The sequence below is a fragment of the Thamnophis elegans genome, chromosome 10 (assembly GCF_009769535.1).
Source record: "Thamnophis elegans isolate rThaEle1 chromosome 10, rThaEle1.pri, whole genome shotgun sequence".
Classification (NCBI taxonomy): Eukaryota; Metazoa; Chordata; class Lepidosauria; order Squamata; family Colubridae; genus Thamnophis; species Thamnophis elegans.
Genome location: NC_045550.1, coordinates 66,787,787 through 66,808,260, shown reverse-complemented (window position 1 = coordinate 66,808,260; position 20,474 = coordinate 66,787,787). Strand labels below are relative to the sequence as shown.

Below are 20,474 nucleotides of genomic sequence, written 5' to 3'. Positions count from 1 at the left end.
CCTGAGACATTGGTTTACCAAGAGTATATAAAAAGTTACCGAATAAATCACATTGGCACAGAAGCAGCAAAACCAGCTCTGGGTTTCCCCGCGCAAAAGCAAGCATAGTTGATTTCCCCTTTTCCCTAAGGGCCACCCACAGTCCAAAATGTCTATCGATCACCCTTGTTCGTTTTGTTAGGGTAAACAGCTAGCCACGCTGGGACATCATGTCCCTGAGATGCCAGCAGAGCCAAATACCGTTCTCCCACCCTGGCGTTCCACACACACACACACACACACACACACTGACAAGCTGCGAGCACAGGAAAAATGTAGGTGAAAATGAGAATCAGTCTTGACAAAGTCATCTGGCTGGCAACACCAGAACTCCATGATTGATGTCAGGGCAGCCTTTCAGAATTCAGGATTGAATTCTGGATAAATTTTACCAGCAAACTAGCTTGGCAGCAAGAAGCGGGTCATCTGAGGCCAAAGGACCACCCAAGATGAACCAGTTAACAACACTGCACAAGGAAAATGCAATTGTGAGGGCAGTTTAGGACTAAGAGCCAAGCTGAATGCAATGAAAATTAACTTTCGGTCCTTGCGGCTTAAAAGCGAGGATTGCAGCAATGCTGTTGGCGGATGCCAAAATTTGCCAATAGCATCTGCTTAATTAAAAGCCACGAAACAGCTCAACATCACCAGCTATCTCCGAAAACAGCAGCTATAACTTCCCTTAACACTGGGAGTAATTTCTGCTGAGTCACAAACTATCAGGAAGTCCAACAATAATAGCAACAAGGGGTTGCCTTATCGAGAATTTGGAGCTGTGGCCCACAACTCTTCATTATGTGGCAATATTTCCACATTTATAGTAGGGTATTAGCCACAACAACGTGCTAATCACAATTGCAAGTATTAAAGGGGGGGGGAGCAATGCAGGTAGTCCTCAACTTACAACAGTTCATTTAATGACTGTTCGAAGACACAACAGCACTGAAAAAAGTGACTTATGGCAGTTTTCCACACATAACCTTTGCAGCATCCCCATGGTCACATGATTTATATTCGGATTCTTGACAACTGGTTCCTATTTATGACGTTTGCAGTCTCCGGCTGTCCCGACAAGCAAAATCAAGCCATATTCACTTAACAGCCACGTTACTAATTTAACAACTTGAGTGATTCACTTAACAACTGCGGCAAGAAAAGCCATAAAATGAGGACAAAAACGCACTGAACAGATTTCTCGCTTAGCAATGTAACTTTTGGTCTCCAAGGTAGTCGTTAAGTCGAGGACTACCTGTGACATTCATTATCCCCGGCCAAAAAAAAAAAAGGTTTCTGAATTTTCCCCTGCGGCTAATTATGCAGAATTAGTTCTTACAGAATCAGCGGATTCTCAAAAGCTTAATCAACAAGCAGAACAATGTATGCCCCCCTCCTCGGAATCTATTGCTCCAAAAATATTGTTTCCCATATTCTGATCATTAAAAAAAAAATTAAATGGCTATGAAACATTGTGCAGCCTGCTCAGGTATTATTTTTTTTCCTTTTACCCCGTGACTGCTAATTTTGCTTTCAAGTCCTTGGTCAAGGTCTTGGCTTTTTTTTAAAAAAAAAAGTCCTTTGAAACTTCTAAGGAACAAAGTCGTAGTGATTACGCCTCTGTGCATATTTGTTGATGCTCCAAAGAACTCTAAAAGAACAGTGAGGCAGAAATTACTTTGGCAGCATTAAAAGTTTCCCCTACTCCACCTTGCAGGTTTCTATTTACCTATCCTAGGGCAATACTTTCATTAGGCTGATTCCAAGTTCACGTTGTAAGTCCTTGCTATTTTTTTTCCTCTCTCTCTTTCTATCTGTCTCTCTGTCACTGTCTCTCTCTATATATATAATAGCTCTGTCTCTCTCTGTTTGTCTCTCTGTCTGTCTCTCTGTCTGTCTCTCTGTCTGTCTCTCTGTCTGTCTCTCTCTGTCCCTCTATCTCTCTGTCTCTCTCTATATATATATCTCTGTCTCTCTCTGTCCCCCTCTCTCTGTGTGTCTCTGTCTCTCTCTCTCTCTGTCTCTCTCTATATATAATATCTCTGTCTCTCTCTCTCTCTCTCTGTCTCTCTATCTGTCTCTGTCCGTGACCCGACAATAGCGCGGTCATAAGCGCGCTGACAAAACCGTGGCGCTAAAACCGCGATGTCAAAAGCGCGCCAACAGCGCGCCGACAGAAGCACGATTTAAGTTAAGGTACGGTTTAGGGTTAGGTTTAGGGTTAGGTTACAGCGCGCTTCTGTCAGCGCGCTTTTGTCGGCGCGCTTCAGGGCTCATTCTTCGCTCATTCGTCGCACGGTTTTGTCGGCGCGGTTTTGTTGTTCGCGCATTTGTGGTGGAACCGTCTCTGTCTGTCTCTCTGTCTCTCTCTATATATATAATATCTGTCTCTCTCTGTCCCTCTCTCTCTCTGTCTCTCTCTGTCTCTCTCTCTATATAATATCTCTGTCTCTCTCTGTCTCTCTCTCTGTCTCTCTCTCTCTGTCTCTCTCTATATATAATATCTCTGTCTCTCTCTGTCTCTCTCTCTGTCTCTCTCTCTCTGTCTCTCTCTCTATATAATATCTCTGTCTCTCTCTGTCTCTCTCTCTGTCTCTCTCTCTCTCCCTCTAGACTTGCTTCCACAGCAATCAATCTCCTTTTCACTGATTGGCATTTAAAACATGAAGCCGATTACGCTCTATGATTATAGTGGAAGGTCATGCGCTCACTGTTTATGTAACACAGAATTATATCAATTATACATTATGCAATTCAGTCAAGTGCTTGGTGTCCGAGGCAGCGTGGTTAGTGGTTACCGTGTTAAAAGACTAGCAAAGGCATCTGCTTTTATCCTCATTCCCTTCAGGGTTTTGGGGGCTGGTCTCTCTTTCTCAGCATGACCTATTCCACGGGATTCCTCTTTTTGGGGGGGTCACAAGGAGGAGGATTTCCCCAGCCGCCTTTGAGCTCATGGATAAAATGCGCTTTTAAAAGCAGCCCTTGAGACTTACCTTGTATTTTTCTTGCCGGAACTTCATCCCATCTTGTCCTGCACGTTGATTCAGGCTATTTCTCTCCCTGATATTTCTATACCCGGGGCTGGGTATCACATACTCTTTCCCTAGATCGATATCTTTCATCTTTTTCTGTAAACGCCAGGGTTAACAAATATATTTCGCCACTCGGAAAACTCTGCGGAGGCGGGGGGAGAAACAAAAGAGAAAAAGGAATTATTACGGGAGGACATCTTCTGCTCTCTATCTCTCCCTTCTTAAAACGGATGTCCTGAAACCCGGGCTTAGATTACAGCTTTGTAACCCGATTCCCAAATATGGCCTGCCTACTGTACTTCCACCAGCCCTGGCAGAAGGGATGCTACTTCAGATGAATTCCTGTCACCGTGACCCCAGATAATCCCGAAAGGAGGCGAAACAACCTCTTAGTCCTAAGAAAGCGCAAGCAGATACTTCAGCTCCGTGCTACGACACCTTTTCTCAACAGATTTAAAAAGACATCCGCTCTAGATAGCAATCTATGTATTTGGCAAGCACAGAGATCAACAATAATCTGGGATCTAGGCAAGCAAGGAGGCCTTAAAGACCACGAAGTCGAGAAGGAAAAAAGGAAAGAAAAGACTGTCATTGCGTTTTTAAAAACGAAGCTGTTTGCAGCCTGGGAGAGGAGGGGGTGTTGGGGGAAAAGAACAGAATAACACAGCTGGAAGGAACCTTGGAGGTCTTCTAGTCCAGCCCCCTGCTCAAGCAGGAGACCCTACACCCGTGATGGCGAACCAATGGGGACGCCTGCCACAGGCGGCATGCTCAGCTCAGCTCCACTGCTCCAGCTGACTTTCAGGTCTCTGCGCACATGCACGGGGCGCGTGTGAGACACGCACGCATGTGTGGGTGGTCAAGGGGTTGCACAGGCATGCACGAGGTGGGGGGAGAGGAGGGGCGTGCGGGGGGGGGGCTCGTGGCCTATTTTTGCTCCTAAGAGGCTGCATAGAGGCCTACTAGGCCCAAAACGAGGCACGGGGCGGGGGGAGGATGCGGTGCGCACACACACCCTACGCCTATTTTTGCTCCCATGAGGCTACAGGGAGGCCTAACTAGGCCCAAAACAGCGCACGGAGGAGTGACACACGCATTGCATTATGAGTGCGGGCGGGTACACACACACACACACACACACAAACGCTATTGCATGTGCACACATATGCTTTTGGCACATGACAACATGTGGCACATGACTGCTCTCTAACATCCCGGACAAATGGCTGTCCAGTTTCTTTACAATATACAATAGCAGAGTTGGAAGGGACCTTGGAGGTCTTCTAGTCCAACCCCTTGCTTAGGCAGGAAACCCTATACCGTTTCAGACAAATGGCTATGCAACATCTTAAAGACTTCCAGTGTTGGGGCATTCACAACTTCTGGGGGCAAGCTGTTCCACTGATTAATTGTTCTCACTGTCAGGAAATTTCTCCTCAGGTCTAAGTTGCTTCTCTCCTTGATTAGTTTCCACCCATTGCTTCTTGTTCTGCCCTCAGGTGCCTTGAAGAATAGTTTGACTCCTTCTTCTTTGTGGCAACTCCTGAGATATTGGAACACTGCTATCATGTCTCCCCTGGTCCTTCTTTTCATTAAACTAGACCTACCCAGTTCCTGCAACCGTTCTTCATATGTTTTAGCCTCCAGTCCCCTAATCATCTTCATTGCTCTTCTCTGCACTCTTTCTAGAGTCCCCACATCTTTTCTACATTGTGGCGACCAAAACTGAGTGCCGTATTCCAAGTGTGGCCTTCCCAAGGCAAGTACAAGTACCTCCGACACATCTAAGAGACAGTCACAGGGAGCTCGCTGTGTTAAATACAGTCTGTCTCTGTATTGCGTAGAACAGAGGTCCCCAAACTTGGCAACTTTTAAGACTTGTGGACTTCAACTCCCAAAATTCTCCTGCCAGCAGTTAAAGTCCACGAGTCTTAAAAGTTGCCAAATTTGAAGACCTCTGGTGTAGAGCTAACAGAGAACATTAAAGATCAAAACAATGGTTCCTTAGTGTCAGTGGTTTTCCCCCTCCTGTGCTACCTTCTTCCTTTCTTTCTCCTTTCTTTCTTTTCCTTATGCCCAATCACCCTGCCTTGTATCTTCTACGTCACCCGGCGGTGTTGCCTTTTGTGTTTTATGCCTCACTACAACAGAAGGAGAGGAGGTGAAAAAAATAGTTTCTGGCTGCATGATTCAGCAAAATTCTGTCGCCACCGTGAGGTCAGGTTCCTCTTTCTGCAAATAACAAAAAGCTTTGCAAATGTTGTTTTGTTTTTTGAAAAAAAACACACCTTGTTTTAAAACAGTTAAGTGAGAGCCATTATCGTATCAGATGCCAGTTACTGCTTGATGAAGTCATTCCGTACTCTTCACGCCACAGGGGCTTTATGGATCCTTCCCGTTCCCCTCCGTGGTGGCACGAGATGCCTTCCTTACATAATGGCTTGGCATCAAGCAGAAAGGCCTTAGCGAGGCACCTCCTGCCTGCCGCTTCATCCTTTCCCTTGTTTGCAGCACCCTCTGTAGGGCCCACCTGCAAACAGCCGACCAGCCATCCCCATCGCCAAGCATCCTTTTGGGATCCGGGAAACAAGAGCAGGGGGTGACCTATTGCTCACCTGTTTCTAGGCAGCTTTTGCAGGAAGGGGGAGAAACCACGGCCGGTAAACCAAGGAAGCGGGGGGGAAGGGTTTTCCAGCCTGTCGATCCACTCTTCCACCCTTGTTTTTAGATTATTATTATTATTATTTTCACCTCCTTCCAGGCATACATTTAACTACACACTCCTCTTTGGCAGATTTTCACACATTTCCAGGCAAGGGGAATCAGAACAGACTTCCCTCCCCACCCCTCCCAAAATACAGAATATGCTATTCTGAGGGCGATGAGTGGTTAATAGGTTAGATGATAGATGGGTGGGTGGGTGGATGGATGGATGATGGAGAGAGAGAGATGTAGGTAGGTAGACAGAGAGACAGAGGAAGACAGAGATAGAGGGAGAGATATAGTTTGGTAGGTAGGTAGGTAGGTGGGTGGGTGGGTGGTTGGATGGATGGATAGATGAGATAGATAGATAGATAGATAGATAGATAGATAGATAGATAGATAGATAGATAGATAGATAGATAGATAGAGATAAGAGAGGGGGAGAGAGACAGACAGACAGAGAGGGAGAGATGTAGGTAGGTAGGTAGGTGGGTGGGTGGGTGGGTGGGTGGGTGGATGGATATGATAGATAGATAGATAGATAGATAGATAGATAGATGGATGGATGGATGGATGGATGGATAGATAGATAGATAGATAGATAGATAGATAGATAGATAGATAGATAGATAGATAGATAGATAGATAGATAGATAAGAGAGGGGGAGAGAGAGAGAGACAGAGATAGAGGGAGAGATATAGTTTGGTAGGTAGGTAGGTAGGTGGGTGGGTGGGTGGGTGGATGGATGGATAAGATAGATAGATAGATAGATAGATAGATAGATAGATAGATAGATAGATAGATAGATAAGATAGATAAGAGAGGGGGGAGAGAGAGAGACAGAGAAGGAGATATAGTTTGATAGGAAGGTAGGTAGGTGGGTGGGTGGGTGGATGGATAAGATAGATAGATAGATAGATAGATAGATAGATAGATAGATAGATAGATAGATAGATAGGAGAGAGGGATAGAGAGAGAGAAACAGAGGGAGACAGAGAAAGAGGGGGGAGAGAAAGAGAGATGTAGGTAGATAGGTAGGAAGACAGATGGATGGAGAGAAAGAAAGAGAGACAGCGCTATGTGGTTAGGCAGGAAGGTAGAGAGAGACAGACAGAAATAGAGAGACAGGCAAAGATAGAGAGACAGATATAGAGATGTAGAGACAGAGATCAGAGATAACGAGAGAAAAAGAAAGAGAAAATTCTGCTCTGATTAGGCCTATCCGCCTGTGCAGAGGTGGGAATGGGATGTTTACCTTTCAAGGCGGTGTCCCAGTACCGGCTGCCTCTCCTTCAGCCTTATCCACCCACCCCAACTGGGGAGGGGGGGGAGGACCCTTTCGCCAGGCCTTCTCAGGAGGTTTGCAGCGGATCTCCTGCCCCCCTCCCCAAGCCCCCAAGTCAAGCGGGACCAGCAGGGACGGGGAAAGCGGCATCCACCGGAGAGGGGTGGGGGGCAGTGGGAGCCCAGCGGGCGGTGGAAAGAAAGGGGCTGTCTGTCGGGCAGGTAGGCTGGGAGTGGGGTGAGTCGGTACACAAACACACACACACACCGTTGCAAAGCACCCACACTTTCCCATTCAGACCCCCCCCTTCCCCACCCAGCTCTTCGCAAGAGGAAAAGGGGAGGGGGACAGCCTGACCACCTCCACCGCCTGCAGAATCTCCCCCTCCTCCCTCCCCATCTTCAACAAAGGCAGCTTTGGCTGCGGAGGATGGGCGCTGGAGTCCAAAATCTTTGGAAAGCGAGGAGGGGTGTCAAGGCAAGCCAGTGAAAGCCCCCCCCCCAATCAAGGCTTCTAGATCACATCCCCCCTGCCTCCTCCTTGAGCTGCCCCCTCCTCACTGAGGATCCCCCTCCCTCCATCACCCCCCCTCCTCATCTTCAACAAAGGCAGCTTTCGCTTTGGCTGCGGATGATGGGCGCTGGAGTCTAAAATCCTTGGAAAGCCAGGGGAAGGGGTTTAGGGCAAGGCAGTGAAAGCGTACCCCCCCCCCTCGGCCAAGGCTTCTGAATCACAACCTACTTGCATCCCCCTGGAGTCCCTCTGGGACGCCCCCTCCTCACTGAGGATCCCCCTCCCCATCTTCAAAAAAGGCAGCTTTGGCTTTGGCTGCGGATGATGGGCGCTGGAGTCTAAAATCCTTGGAAAGCAAAGGGAGGGGGTTTAGGGCAAGCCAGTGAAAGCGCCCCCCCCACCTCGTCCAAGGCTTCTCGATTACAGCCCCCCTGCCTCCCCCTTGAGCCTCTCTGGGACGCCCCCTCCTCACTGAGCATCCCCCTCCCTCCCCTCTTCCCCCACCCTGCCCTAGCTTCACCGCGGGGCGCGACAAGCCCCCCCCCCCGTCCCCGGAGCCGAGTCGCGCAGGCGCCCCCTCCCCACCCTACCTGCTCCAGCGGCTGCGCTCCAGCTCGGCGGCTGCGGCGGAGGAAGCAGCAGCCAGGCAAGCAAGACCTTCAAGCGGCTCCTCTGTCGCAACCGGCCGCAGTGCGCCTGCGCGGGCATCCTGGCCGAGCAATCACAGAGGCCGCCTCCCCCTCCCTCGCTGGACGGGAACGGTAGTCCGCGCCCTCTGCGAGGGTCTCGGCGCCGCCCGAGGGGAGGACTACGTCTCCCATCAGGCTTTGGGCACAGCCTGATCATTTGCATACGCCCCGCCTTCCTCCTCTTCCTCCCCCCCCCTCCCTTATACCGGCTGTGCCCCTCCTCCTGAATCGCCGGTGCTGTATGATTTACAGAGGAACAGAGTTGAACCTTGGAGGTCATCTAGTCCACCTCCACCCCCCATCCGCCCAAGCAGGAGACTCTACACTATTTCTGACACATGGCAGTCCAATATCTTCTTGAAAGCTCCCAGGGATGAAACTCCCACAACTTTCGAAGCCAACTTCTGTTCCATTGAATATAGAATAATAGCGTTGGAAGGGACATTGGAGGTCATCTAGTCCAACACACACACACACCCGCCCAAGCAGGGCAGGGCAACACCATTTCTGACAGATGGCAGTCCAGCCTCTTCTTGAAAGCTTCCAGGGATGAAGGCACTGAACTTCTAAAGGCAACTTCCGTTCCATTGGTTGATTGTTCTCACTGTCAGAAAACTTATCATTTATAGATAGATAGATAGATAGATAGATAGATAGATAGATAGATAGATAGATAGATAGACAGACAGACAGACAGACAGACAGACAGACAGACAGACAGACAGACAGACAGACGTGCTGTAGCGCCTGCCAGCTCGGCCTGGTCCCTTTAATCCCGATGGGCACGTCCACCCCAAATCCTGGGTCACGTGCACTGATGGGGAGGGTCCCACTTTAACAGTGTTGGAAGGGAACTTGGAGGTCATCTAGGCCAACCCCACTGCTCACACAGAAGACCTGTACTAGGGATTCAAACCACTGACCTTTCTGATCGACACCAAGAAGGTGGTTCGTTCCCCTTTTCAGAAAAGAAGTTGCACTCGGCCAGTTATCCAAGAACCGCTGCCCTGCTTTCATCTGTTTAATTTAATTTATCAAATTGATACAGTCGCCCATATCACAAAAGTGACACTGAGCGCAGTGGTGGGTTGCAGACAGTACGCCCCGCTACGGGCGTACCGGAGCCAGCCCGGAGCACCACATACCGTTCCGGTACGGTGCTCCGGAGTGCCCACTTGCCCGCCCGAACTCCTTACCGGTCTTTTAAGTCCTCCGTGCATACACACAGCATGTACAGCGCCTGCTCAATGCTCCGCTGAGCAGCTGGAGCATCGTGGAGGCTCGCAGAGGTGCTAAGATGCATACACACACACTGCGCGCGTCCATGTGGACGCCGCCGGGCCCATTCCAACCGTACCGGTTGTAACGGGATCCGGAACCCACCACTGACTGAGCGGCATACAATAATTAAATAATAGACTGGCATGGCTAGTCTAGTGAAGAGAAGGACCAGGGGTGACATGATAGCAGTGTTCCAATATTGGAGGTACATCACCCTGCCAGCAAAAATACATATAGTCAAGGTTGTGGTTTTCCCAGTTGCAATGTATGGCTGTGAATGTTGGACCATAAGGAAGGCTGAGCATCAAAGAATGGAGGCCTTTGAACTCTGGTGCTGGAGAAGACTCCTGCGAGTCCCTTGGACTGCAAGGTGATCAAACCGGTCAGTCCTAGAGGAGATCAACCCTGACTGCTCTTTAGAAGGCCAGATGCTGAAGAGGAAACTCAAAGACTTCGGCCACCTAATGAGAAGGAAGGACTCCCTGGAGAAGAGCCTCATGCTGGGAAAGATGGAGGGCAAAAGAAGAAGGGGACAACAAAGAAGGAGGTGGCTGGATGGAGTCACTGAAGCAGTTGGCATGAGCTTAAATGGACTTCAGAGGATGGTAGAGGACTGGAAGGCCTGGAGGAACGTTGTCCACGGGGTTGCAATGGGTCGGACACAACTTTGCAACTAACAACAACAACAATATTGGAGAGGCCGCCACAGAGAGGAGGGGATCAAGCTATTTTCCAAGGCACTGGAAAGTCAGGCAAGGAATAATGGATAGAAACTGATCAAGTAGAGATTCAGCCTAGAAATAAGGAGAATTTTTCGGACAGTGAGAACAATCAACCAGTGGAACAGAAGTTGCCTTCAGAAGTGGGAACTTCATCACTGGAAGCTTTCAAGAAGAGACTGGAATGGGGGACTAAAACGTTGAACAACTAAATAATGAAGGCCTATATTTTATCACAAATATGTATAATAACATTATAATTATATAAGTATGATCTAATATTAGTACTATCATTACTACTTGTATTTAAACGAATGATAACCTGATGTCTCACTGTTCATGTGTTGACATACTTTATATATATCAAATACAAATACAACAAGACCAGCGTATGTATGTATGTATGTATGTATGTATGTATGTATGTATGTATGTATGTATGTATATATGTATTGGGTGGTTCCTGCCAGTTCTAACCTCTTCTATATAGAAGAGGTTCCACAAATCTACAGTGCCATTTAAAACCAGATCCAGCTCCCTCTCCCCGCCCATCCGCACATCATCAAGATGAAGAGAGAGAGAAGGAATTCTGGGAGTTGAAGTCCACAAGTCTTAAAGCTGTCAAGTTTGAATACCCCTGGTTTTTTTCTAAAGGGTTGGGAGTGCGAGGGTCTTGTAACTTGACAACTTTAAGACTTGCACACTTCAGTGCGAGAGTTCCTGCGCCAACATTTTGGTTGCTAAGCAAGAGCGTTGTTAAGTGAGTTTCACCACATTTTACAAGTTGGTCACGCCCACCCATTCACATGGCTGGCAAGCCACTCCCACTCAGTTACATGGCCAGCAAGCCACTCCCACAAAGCAGACCACACCTACAGAAGAGGTTCTAAAAAAATTTGAGACTCACCACTGGTATGTATGTATGTATGTAGAAGAAGAAGAGATTGGACTGCCATTTGTCAGAAATGGTGTAGGGGCTCCTGCTTGGGGAGGGTGGACTAGATGACCTACAAGGACCCTTCCACTCTGTTAATCTGTAATCTAAACAGACAATAAGGTTGTCCTCGAGTTACAACAGTTCATTTAGGGACTATTCAAAGTTACAGTGGCACTGAAAAAAAAGTGATTTGTGAGCGTTTTTCACACTTACTTCACTGTCGCCTGATCAAAATGTGGATGCTCGGCAAAGGGTTCCTATTTAAGGACGATGGTGAAGCCCTAGGGTGTTGTGATCACCTTTTGCCGACTTGCTGACAATGAAAGTCAACGGAAGCCAGATTCACTTAACAACCATGTCCCTAACTTAACATCGGCAGCGGTTCACTTAACAACTTGCAGTAGGAAAGGTCGTAAAACGGGGCAAAACTCACTTAACAACTGTCTCACTTAGCAGCATAAATTTGGGGCTCAATTCTGATCGTACACCAAGGATACCTGTATTTAATTTCTGGATGACTTTACTGTTTTAATTGTTTTATAATTTTAAAATTATATGCTGCCCAGAGTCACTTGAGTCACGAGATGGGAAAGGGGCTATAGAAATCGGAGGAATAAATAAATCAAAACCTCTCGTGCAATTGGAGATCTCAATTTTGAGAGTACGGCTGCCTGTAGGACAAATGTAGTTTCTTGACCTTTATCCCATTTGATTTTTGGCCCTGTTAAAACAACAGGTTTGATCCAGTTCCTGTATGCCTATCTTGCAAAATAAAGCGAACCCATAAACAAGCCAATTAACCTGGGGCCATTAGTTTGTACAGTTGGTTGAACAACACACACACACACACACACACACACACACACACACACACACACTTAGCGAGGTTAACTTTAATGAAGATTAACAAATTGTGGGAATGATACAGTGGTGGGTTTCAAAAATTGTTCGAACCTACTCTGTGGGTGTGGCCTCCTTTGTGGGAGTGGCTTGCTGCCCATATGACCGGATGGGAGTGGTTTGCCGCCCATGTGACCGGATATGAAGATGCCGACGACACTTGTCAGAACCACCTTAAATTACCTCACACACAGCACTGGCATGCATAAGAATAGGATGTAAACTTGTTTTTTAAAAGACATCTTTGGTTTGCGTTAAAACAACTTCAACACACGCAATGTTCTGATTGCACCACAAACGCAGTAGTCATCCTTACCTTTCACAGAGGCACTGAGGTTTATAAATATGAGCATGATAGTGTAGAATAATCATATCCAAGGACCAGTGGTGGGTTTCAAAAATTTTTGGAACCTCTTCTGTAGGTGTGGCCTGCTTTCCGGGTCCACTGGTGGAAACTCTTCTAACCGGTTCGGTAGATTTGACAAACCGGTTCTACCGAATAGGTGCAAACTGGTAGGAACCCACCTCTGGAACGATAGAACTTGACTGGATCAAGTTAAGTGAGTTGTAGCAGGGAGCGTAATGGTGTTCCTCCTGTAAATTTAGGTGCGTCTTATAGTCCGAAAAATATGGTACTTCAAAAAGTTGACAACATGTGAAAATCCATTGCTAGAAATCCAGAGGAGGAATACAGTAAGAAGAAATGATTTTTATTTTCCTGGTTTTCTTGCGGAGTTTGAAGAGCTGCCAGATGAATTAGGCAGAGTTTCATCAGGGGCCAATGTTGACCAGACTCTAAGGGAGCTCAGACATAAGCCATCATTGATGAAGTTAGTAAGTTAAGGATAAACCACTATGGAACCTGAGGGCTGAAGGCTAAACTATGGAGTTGATCAATCAGAAGCTATTGTTTTCTACAATGCAAAGATGCAGGAAGTCCTCAACTTACAACCAGAACTGAGCCCAAAATTTCTGTTGCTAAGTGAAACGTTTGTTAAGTGAATTTTGCCCCATTTTCTTGCCACAGTTGTTAAAGGGAATCACGGCAGTTCTAAAGTTAATAACACGGTTGTTAAGTGAATCTGGCTTCCCCATTGACTGTGCTTGTAAGAAAGCGGCAAAGGGCGATCATGTGACCTTGGGACTCTGCAACCGTCATATATATGAATCAGTTGCCAAGCATCCAAATTTTGATCACGTGACCACGAGGCGGCTGCAACAGTTCTAAGTGTCAAAAACGGTCAAAAATCACTTTTTTTCAGTGCTGTCGCCATTATGAACCGTCACTAAATGAACCGTTGTAAGTAGAAAAACATATGAATATGTCCATGAATTAATCAACTGTTGAGGTCAACGCAGTGGTGGGTTCCGGATCCCGGTGCAACCGGTACGGTGCAACAGGGCCGGGCGGGCACCACATGAACATGCGCGTACTTACCACCCGCAACATTCTGCAACACTCCAGCTGCTCAGCGGAGCGCAGGCGCCGTACACTTCGTGCGCGTAAGCCCCGAACAGCTCAAATACCGGTAAGGAGAGCAGGCGGGTGTGCGGGCGGGCCCTCGGGAGCACCGTAGCCAAACGGTTCCTGGTGGTCCCAGCAGGCACCGATACGCCCGTACCGAGGTGTACCGGTCATAAGCCACCACTGGGTCAACGTGATGGAGATTTTATCAATGATGGTCAGACCAGAAAAGAGAGGAATTGTCGCTGTCCTCCATTCCTCTCTTGTTAGGAACTTCCTGATTGTCTGCTTCTTGATCCACACTGGGATTTACTTCTAAGCAACTGTGCCGACATTGTGGTTCAGTGTTGTGTGCTATTCCCACGCCCTCGAGTCCAAGTTCCCACACCACAATGCCGCCCTGTAAAATCCACTGCAAAGGTGTAATCACAGGCTGAGAGGAAGGGTTGCAAAATGGTATCTATAGTGGTAGGAACCAAACCACAGAGAATCCAACTGGTAGTAAGAGACTTGTTATAACCTTAAGCCCAGATTCGCTGGGCGTATTGAACACCCTACCAAACAGAATGCTTGTGTGATTAGCAGAAGAAGAATTTATTCACCACGCTCGGCCTGAAATCACACATCTTACCTTGAATGAAGTCACCATTTATATTTCTGTTTGTTTTATTCTATTTATGTATTGATTTCGTCAAGCATGAATTAGATAACAGATATAAGTATAAACATCATTATGAATGCATGAAATGAATACGAATACAAGGGAGGATTAGGACAGGGATGATAGGCATGTTGGTGCGCTTATGCATGCACCTTACAGACCTCTTAGGAATGGGGTGAGGTCAGTGGTGGGATTCAGCCAGTTCGCACCTATTCGGGAGAACCGGTTGTTTTGTTTTTTTCCACTTTACAGGGCTAATCCTGTAAGGAAGGCAGGAAAGAAACATTCTGGTATTGTTTCTAGCCTAATCTTTATTGCTCTGATTACAGAAACTGCCCCTCTGTCTTTAGAGTTAACCCTTATTATATTCTAACAGCTAAGGCAAAGCGCCCATCGACATGAGTGATGTTGAGTTAGCCACGCCCACCCAGTCACATGACCACTGAGCCAGGCCTATCCAGCTGGTCATTAGGGCAGAGAACCAGTTGTTAAATGATTTGAATCCCACCACTGGGTGAGGTAAACAGAAGTCAGTCTAAGGTTAAAGTTTTGCGGGTTTGGGGAAGAAACCACAGAGTCAGGTAACACATTCCGAGGTGGCGCACTGGTTAAATGCAGCACTGCAGGCTACTTCAGCTGACTGCAGTTCTGCAGTTCGGCTGTTCAAATCTCACCGGCTCAGGGTTGACTCAGCCTTCCATCCTTCCGAGGTGGGTAAAATGAGGACCAGGATTGTGGTTGGGGGCAATGTGCTGACTCTGTAAACTGCTTAGAGAGGGCTGAAAGCCCTATGAAGCGGTATATAAGTCTAACTGCTATTGCTATTGCTATTCCAGGCATTGACAACTCTGTTACTGAAGTCATATTTTCTGCAATCAAGTCTGGAGTGATTTACTTATAAGTTTATTGTGTGCTCCTGTGTTGTTGTGGTTGAAGGTATGGTTGACAGGTAGGACATTGTGGCAGATAATTGTATGTACCACGCTTAAATCAAAGACAGCAAAGTTCTAAATTATCTAAGCCCAAAATTTGGCATAGGGTATTCTGTTGCGAGGAGAGGAGGACTCTTCTTGTGAAATACCTCTGGACTCGTTCGATTGTATTAATGTCTGATATGCAAGGGGGATTCCAGACAGATGAGCTGTATTCAAGAACAGGTCTAGCAAAAGTTTTGTATGCCCTAGTTTGCAGTTCAATATTACCGGAGAAGAAGCTACACAAGAGTCGGTTAACAACTCTTAATACCTTTTTGGCAATGCTGTTACAGTGAGCTCTGGCACTTAGATCATTAGAGATGAGTACTCCAAGATCCTTGACAGAATGGGGGTCATCTACGAGGTCATATATTGTATTTGGTGTTCTGATTATTATTATTTTTGCCAATGTGTAAGACAGAGCATTTGATGCTTGAGATTTGGAGTTGCCAATTGATTGACCATTCTGACACACATTCAAAGTCTTTTTGTAGGGTAGCAGCATTGCTGATGGTGTTGAATAGTTTTATATCATCAGCTAAGATGACGCAGTTGCTTGTCATATGATCGCAAAGGTCATTTATGCAAAGTATAAAGAGTGTGGGTCCTAAAACACTACCTTGGGGGACACTGTTGTTGACAGGTGCAGGGTTTGATAGGGTGTTTCCTATATTGACTACTTCTTGCCTGACAGGAATACAGCTATCCAGGGAGCCGGAGATGCAGGGAGCCGGAGATGCCATCAGGTTTTAGTTTTAGAAGTAATTTGTTGTTTACCATTGAATAAAAGGCTTTACAGAAGTCTATATTAATTGCGCCTATTGCTTTACCCTGGTCGAATTGTGAAGTCCATATGTTTCTGCAGCAAAAGAGTTACACTGTTAATTGTTGTTAGGAATGGTCTTTGCTGAGCTTCTGTTTCCACCTTCTGAGGTATTAGGAGATGACTACACCGATCTGCAATTGTTTTTTTTTTATTACATATACAACAATGGGAAAAGGAGAAGAAAAAAAGGGGGGGGGAAACCCCATCATCACATACAATATGTCATTTGATCACAGGTGCATCCCTACTAAGTTTCCCATATCTCTCTGTTGTATATCTGCAATTGTTTTACCTCATGTGAATCATTTCAGGGTTTGTGTCAGACATGCCTCAGACTGATCCCTTAGGGAAGTGAAACTCTCGACTCCATTTAGTTGAAGTGAAAAGGCACTTTAACCAAGAGATGCTTTAAAGTCAATCAGAATTTAAAATTCCCTCATGCCGGTAGAAAACTAAACCCTTGGTTTCCCCTAGCTCTCCCCAAGTGTAGCCAATTCGGTACCACCAAGACGTTTTGGGCAACGCTGAGGTATTTGGGTGGGTGAAATTCCACTCTCAGGGCAAACGGACTTAAAGATGCCGGTGGGCCAGTGTGAACCAGATTCCAAAACAGTCTGTTCTTTCTCAATTTCCCCCCTCCGCATTTCCCATCACAAACGTATATAGTTTTATTGTCCGTTTGTTCCCCCTTCCCTTCCCCAATTGATGACAGAATGCCTGCAAGGCGCCAAGCTGAAGCCAGCAGATCTGACAGTTTATTATATGCAATACAGAGCAACGCAATCAGTGGTGGGATTCAGCCAGTTCGCACCTATTCGGGAGAACCGGTTGGTAACTTTCTAAGTAGTTCAGAGAACCGGTTGTTGGAAGAAATCTTATTTTGGTTTTTCCCACTTTACAAGGGCTAATCCTGTAAGGAAGGCAGGAAGGAAACATTCTAGTGTTGTTTCTAGCCTAATCTTTATTGACCTACTTACAGAAACTGCCTCTCCAGTTAACCCTTAGTACATTGTAACAGCTAAGATGAAGTGCCCATCGACCTGAGTGACCTTGAGTTGGCCAAGCCCACCCAGTCACATGACCACCGAGCCCCACCTACCCAAATAGTCATTAGGGCAGAGAACCAGTTGTTAAATTATTTGAATCCCACCACTGAACGCAATGATCAGTCAATAGCCTTACACAAAGCCATGTACATCACAGATCAACTTCCTTTGGGAAGCATTGTTAGAAACTGAAGCAGTGATGGTATTCAGCCGGTTCGGACTGGTTGAGGCAAACCGGTAGTCGTGACCTGCAGGTGGACCAGCCCACCCGTCCCAGCACGATGTTGTCCTATTTAGCCACGTTTTCTAAGCCATACATATGTGTGCAAGCTGCAAGCGCATGCACGGAAGGCACGTGTGCTCACAGTTTTGGTGTGCGGCGCATTGGTGGTAAAATGATGTGAAACCCACCTCTGAACTGAAGAGCCCATTTTGGTCTAAACCAGTAAAATGTTCATATTGTTTTCAACCTCAGGCACAGGTGCAATATTTCCCATCACAATGGGAGCAGGAAAGGGTGTGATATCAGGTATGCCACGGTTCCACCATGCAAATTATACAAATTAGGAGATTTGAATCAGTCAACAAATGCAAAGCACATAATTTGTGACCTTCTCGAGGTGACTGTAAGGCTCACACAACACACTAATGTTTTTGTACAAATGTCGATGTCCATTACTTTCAGCTTTGCTTAAAATCTCAGGGGCTTGGGAACACTAGGAAGGTTGGCTGGTTCACACAACTCGGGGTGGGCCAGAGCCAAACACTTCAGAGGAGGGTATGCGGCTCTGTTGCCGCCAAAACGATGTAGTTCTGATGAAAAATTTGGACACTCGGCAACGGGTTCATATTTACCGTGGTGGCAATGTTCCAGTGTCATGTGGGGTCACCCTCTGTGACCTTCTCACAAGCACAATCAATGGGGAAACCAGATTCACTTAACAACTAGGTTACTAACCATAATACAATCCTGGGTGGTATAAACAGTGGCATAGAATCAAAATCGCATGAAGTATTTGTACTGCTTTATGAAACCTTAGTAAAGCCACACCTGGAATACTGCATCCAGTTTTGGTCACCACATTACTAAAAAGACGTTGAGACTTTGGGAAAAGTGCAAAGAAGAGCAACTAAGATGATTAAGGGCCTGGAGGCAAAGACACATGAAGAACGGATACAGGGAGTTCTAGTCTCGCCTTTGGCACAAATGCTAGCTGGGTGAATGCCAGCTGGGTGGCTTTGGGCCAATTACCAGGAGACAGCGAGTTCTAGTCCCGCCTTTGGCACAAATGCCAGCTAGGGTGACTTTGGGCCAATCACCAGGAGACAAGGAGTTCTAGTCCCGCCTTTGGCACAAATGCCAGCTGGGCGACTTTGGACCAATCACCAGGATACTGGGAGTTCTAGTCTCGCCTTTGGCACAAATGCCAGCTGGGCGACTTTGGACCAATCACCAGGATACTGGGAGTTCTAGTCTCGCCTTTGGCACAAATGCTAGCTGGGTGAATGCCAGCTGGGTAACTTTGGGCCAATCACCAGGAGACGGGGAGTTCTAGTCCCGCCTTTGGCACAAATGCCACCTGGTTGACTTTGGGGCAATCACCAGGATACTGGGAGTTCTAGTCTCGCCTTTGGCACAAATGCTAGCTGGGTGAATGCCAGCTGGGTGACTTTGGGCCAATCACCAGGAGACGGGGAGTTCTAGTCTCGCCTTTGGCACAAATGCCAGCTGGGTGATTTTGGGCCAGTCCCTCTGTCTCACTCAGCCCAACCCATCTCACAGGTTGCTGTGGGGTAAAATAGAAGGAGGAAGGAAGATCCAGTGTGTTATGTCACCTTGCGTTATTTATATAACTAATAGGCGGGATAAAAATAATTAAATAAAACAAATTGCCTCTCTTCCCAAGAAGTGGCTCTTTCCAGATCTGATCAGTGATCATTTCTGTTCTACTCTCTTTGCTTCTTGCCTTCTTGTTTCATGCCATTCATGCCAAATTAAGAACAGTTATGCCAAGCCCAAGCCTTTGCCAAACAATAGCTAGAAATAAAACCAAGTGTGTTTCCCCTGTCTCACTCCAAAGATTAAATCAGGCAACTTCTTCTGAACGATTTCACGATTAGAAGCGTGAAATGTGCCAATTTAAACTGGTTGGGCTGGAATTTTCCAGTTGACGGGAAGACTTTCTGCCAAAGAAATGTGGGTTTATTTCTCTCTTACGAAAAACACGAGGGGTGTGGGGGGGGGTGGGAGCCTTTTTTCATCCAGCAACCATAAAAACTTCACCGTGACTCGTTGATATCTTTTAGTTAAAAGTTCAGAGAAAAGTTGAATGGGCTGTTAGGGCCTGGATTTATTTGAGGTGGGGAAAATGGCGACCAAAGAAATGGAAGTTTCAGAAAAAAACAATACCAGAAATCAGTGGTGGGATTCAGCCGGTTCGAACCAGTTCAGGCGAATTATTTGTAAATCGCTGACACTCCCTGGCCATGCCCACGCCCACCCAGGCGGTCATTAGTGCAGAGAACCGGTTGTTAAATTATTTGAATCTCACCACTGGAGAAGCTGCATGGGTAAGGTGACTAGATTTTCAGATTGGTAAAGAGGTACACCATTGACCGGGGGCGGGGGGGGGGGCCTTGATTAAAAATTTTATATTTTGTCAAAAGGTCACAAAAGGCGATTACATGACCCCAGGACACTGAAACCATCATAAATACGAATCTGTTGCTAAACATCAAAATTTTGATCACGTGACCACGAGGATGCTGCAAAGGTCGCTAAGTGTGAAAAATGGTCGCTAAGTGTGAAAATGGTTGCGGAGAGCTGCTTTGTCTTTAAAACACGTTTCTCCCTTTTCACATCCAGGGAAATATAATATTCTGCCTTTTCAATATTTCCTAGGATATTTCACTTTTCTGGGAGAGGGCTGGGGGCTAACTTCCTACAGATGTGTGTTTTTGTTTTATTTTTATAGTTTTCCGATGCATAATGTACACTGAAGATGGGATTTAATGCTTTGTACAAGGTGCAATGACAATAAAGTCCTACTCACCGTGAATGTGACTCAGCGTTTTTGAAACTGCCCGCTCTCTTAATGACTCAGCACTTTGATACTCTCCTCTGGTGTAATCCATAATACATGTCCATACTATACACCTGTCCTCTCACCTGAGGCCACGCCTCAATTTACCTAATGAAATTCCCAGTTGAATTGTGATTATACTGTTATCTCTGGTGCAATGGTTTTACCTTCTCAGCCCTTTAGGCAGTTGTGCAATCCTAAGTTTTTTATTTGGCAATCCCTGTTTTGCCCATAAGTTTTGCCCTGTCGGGAGGAATCCGTGCATTAACATCACAGTATAGAGGCTACTGTGGCTTCCTGAGGTCAACCAGGGCTTTTCACGGGAG

At 46.5% G+C, this 20,474-nt stretch overlaps 1 protein-coding gene across 2 annotated transcripts in view; it reads right to left on the bottom strand.

Moving 5' to 3' along the window:
* ABCC5 (ATP binding cassette subfamily C member 5) overlaps nucleotides 1-8,267 on the bottom strand; it is a 72,681-nt gene extending 64,414 nt beyond the window's left edge. For both annotated transcript variants that reach the window (XM_032225015.1, XM_032225016.1), the window contains exons 1-2: nucleotides 8,158-8,267; nucleotides 3,027-3,207 (exon numbers count right to left, since the gene is read on the bottom strand). In XM_032225015.1, coding sequence (XP_032080906.1) covers nucleotides 3,027-3,155 — 129 coding nt within the window. In that variant the 5' untranslated portion in view covers nucleotides 3,156-3,207; nucleotides 8,158-8,267. The remainder of the gene's footprint in view (nucleotides 1-3,026; nucleotides 3,208-8,157) is intronic.
* Nucleotides 8,268-20,474: the final 12,207 nt, after the last annotated feature.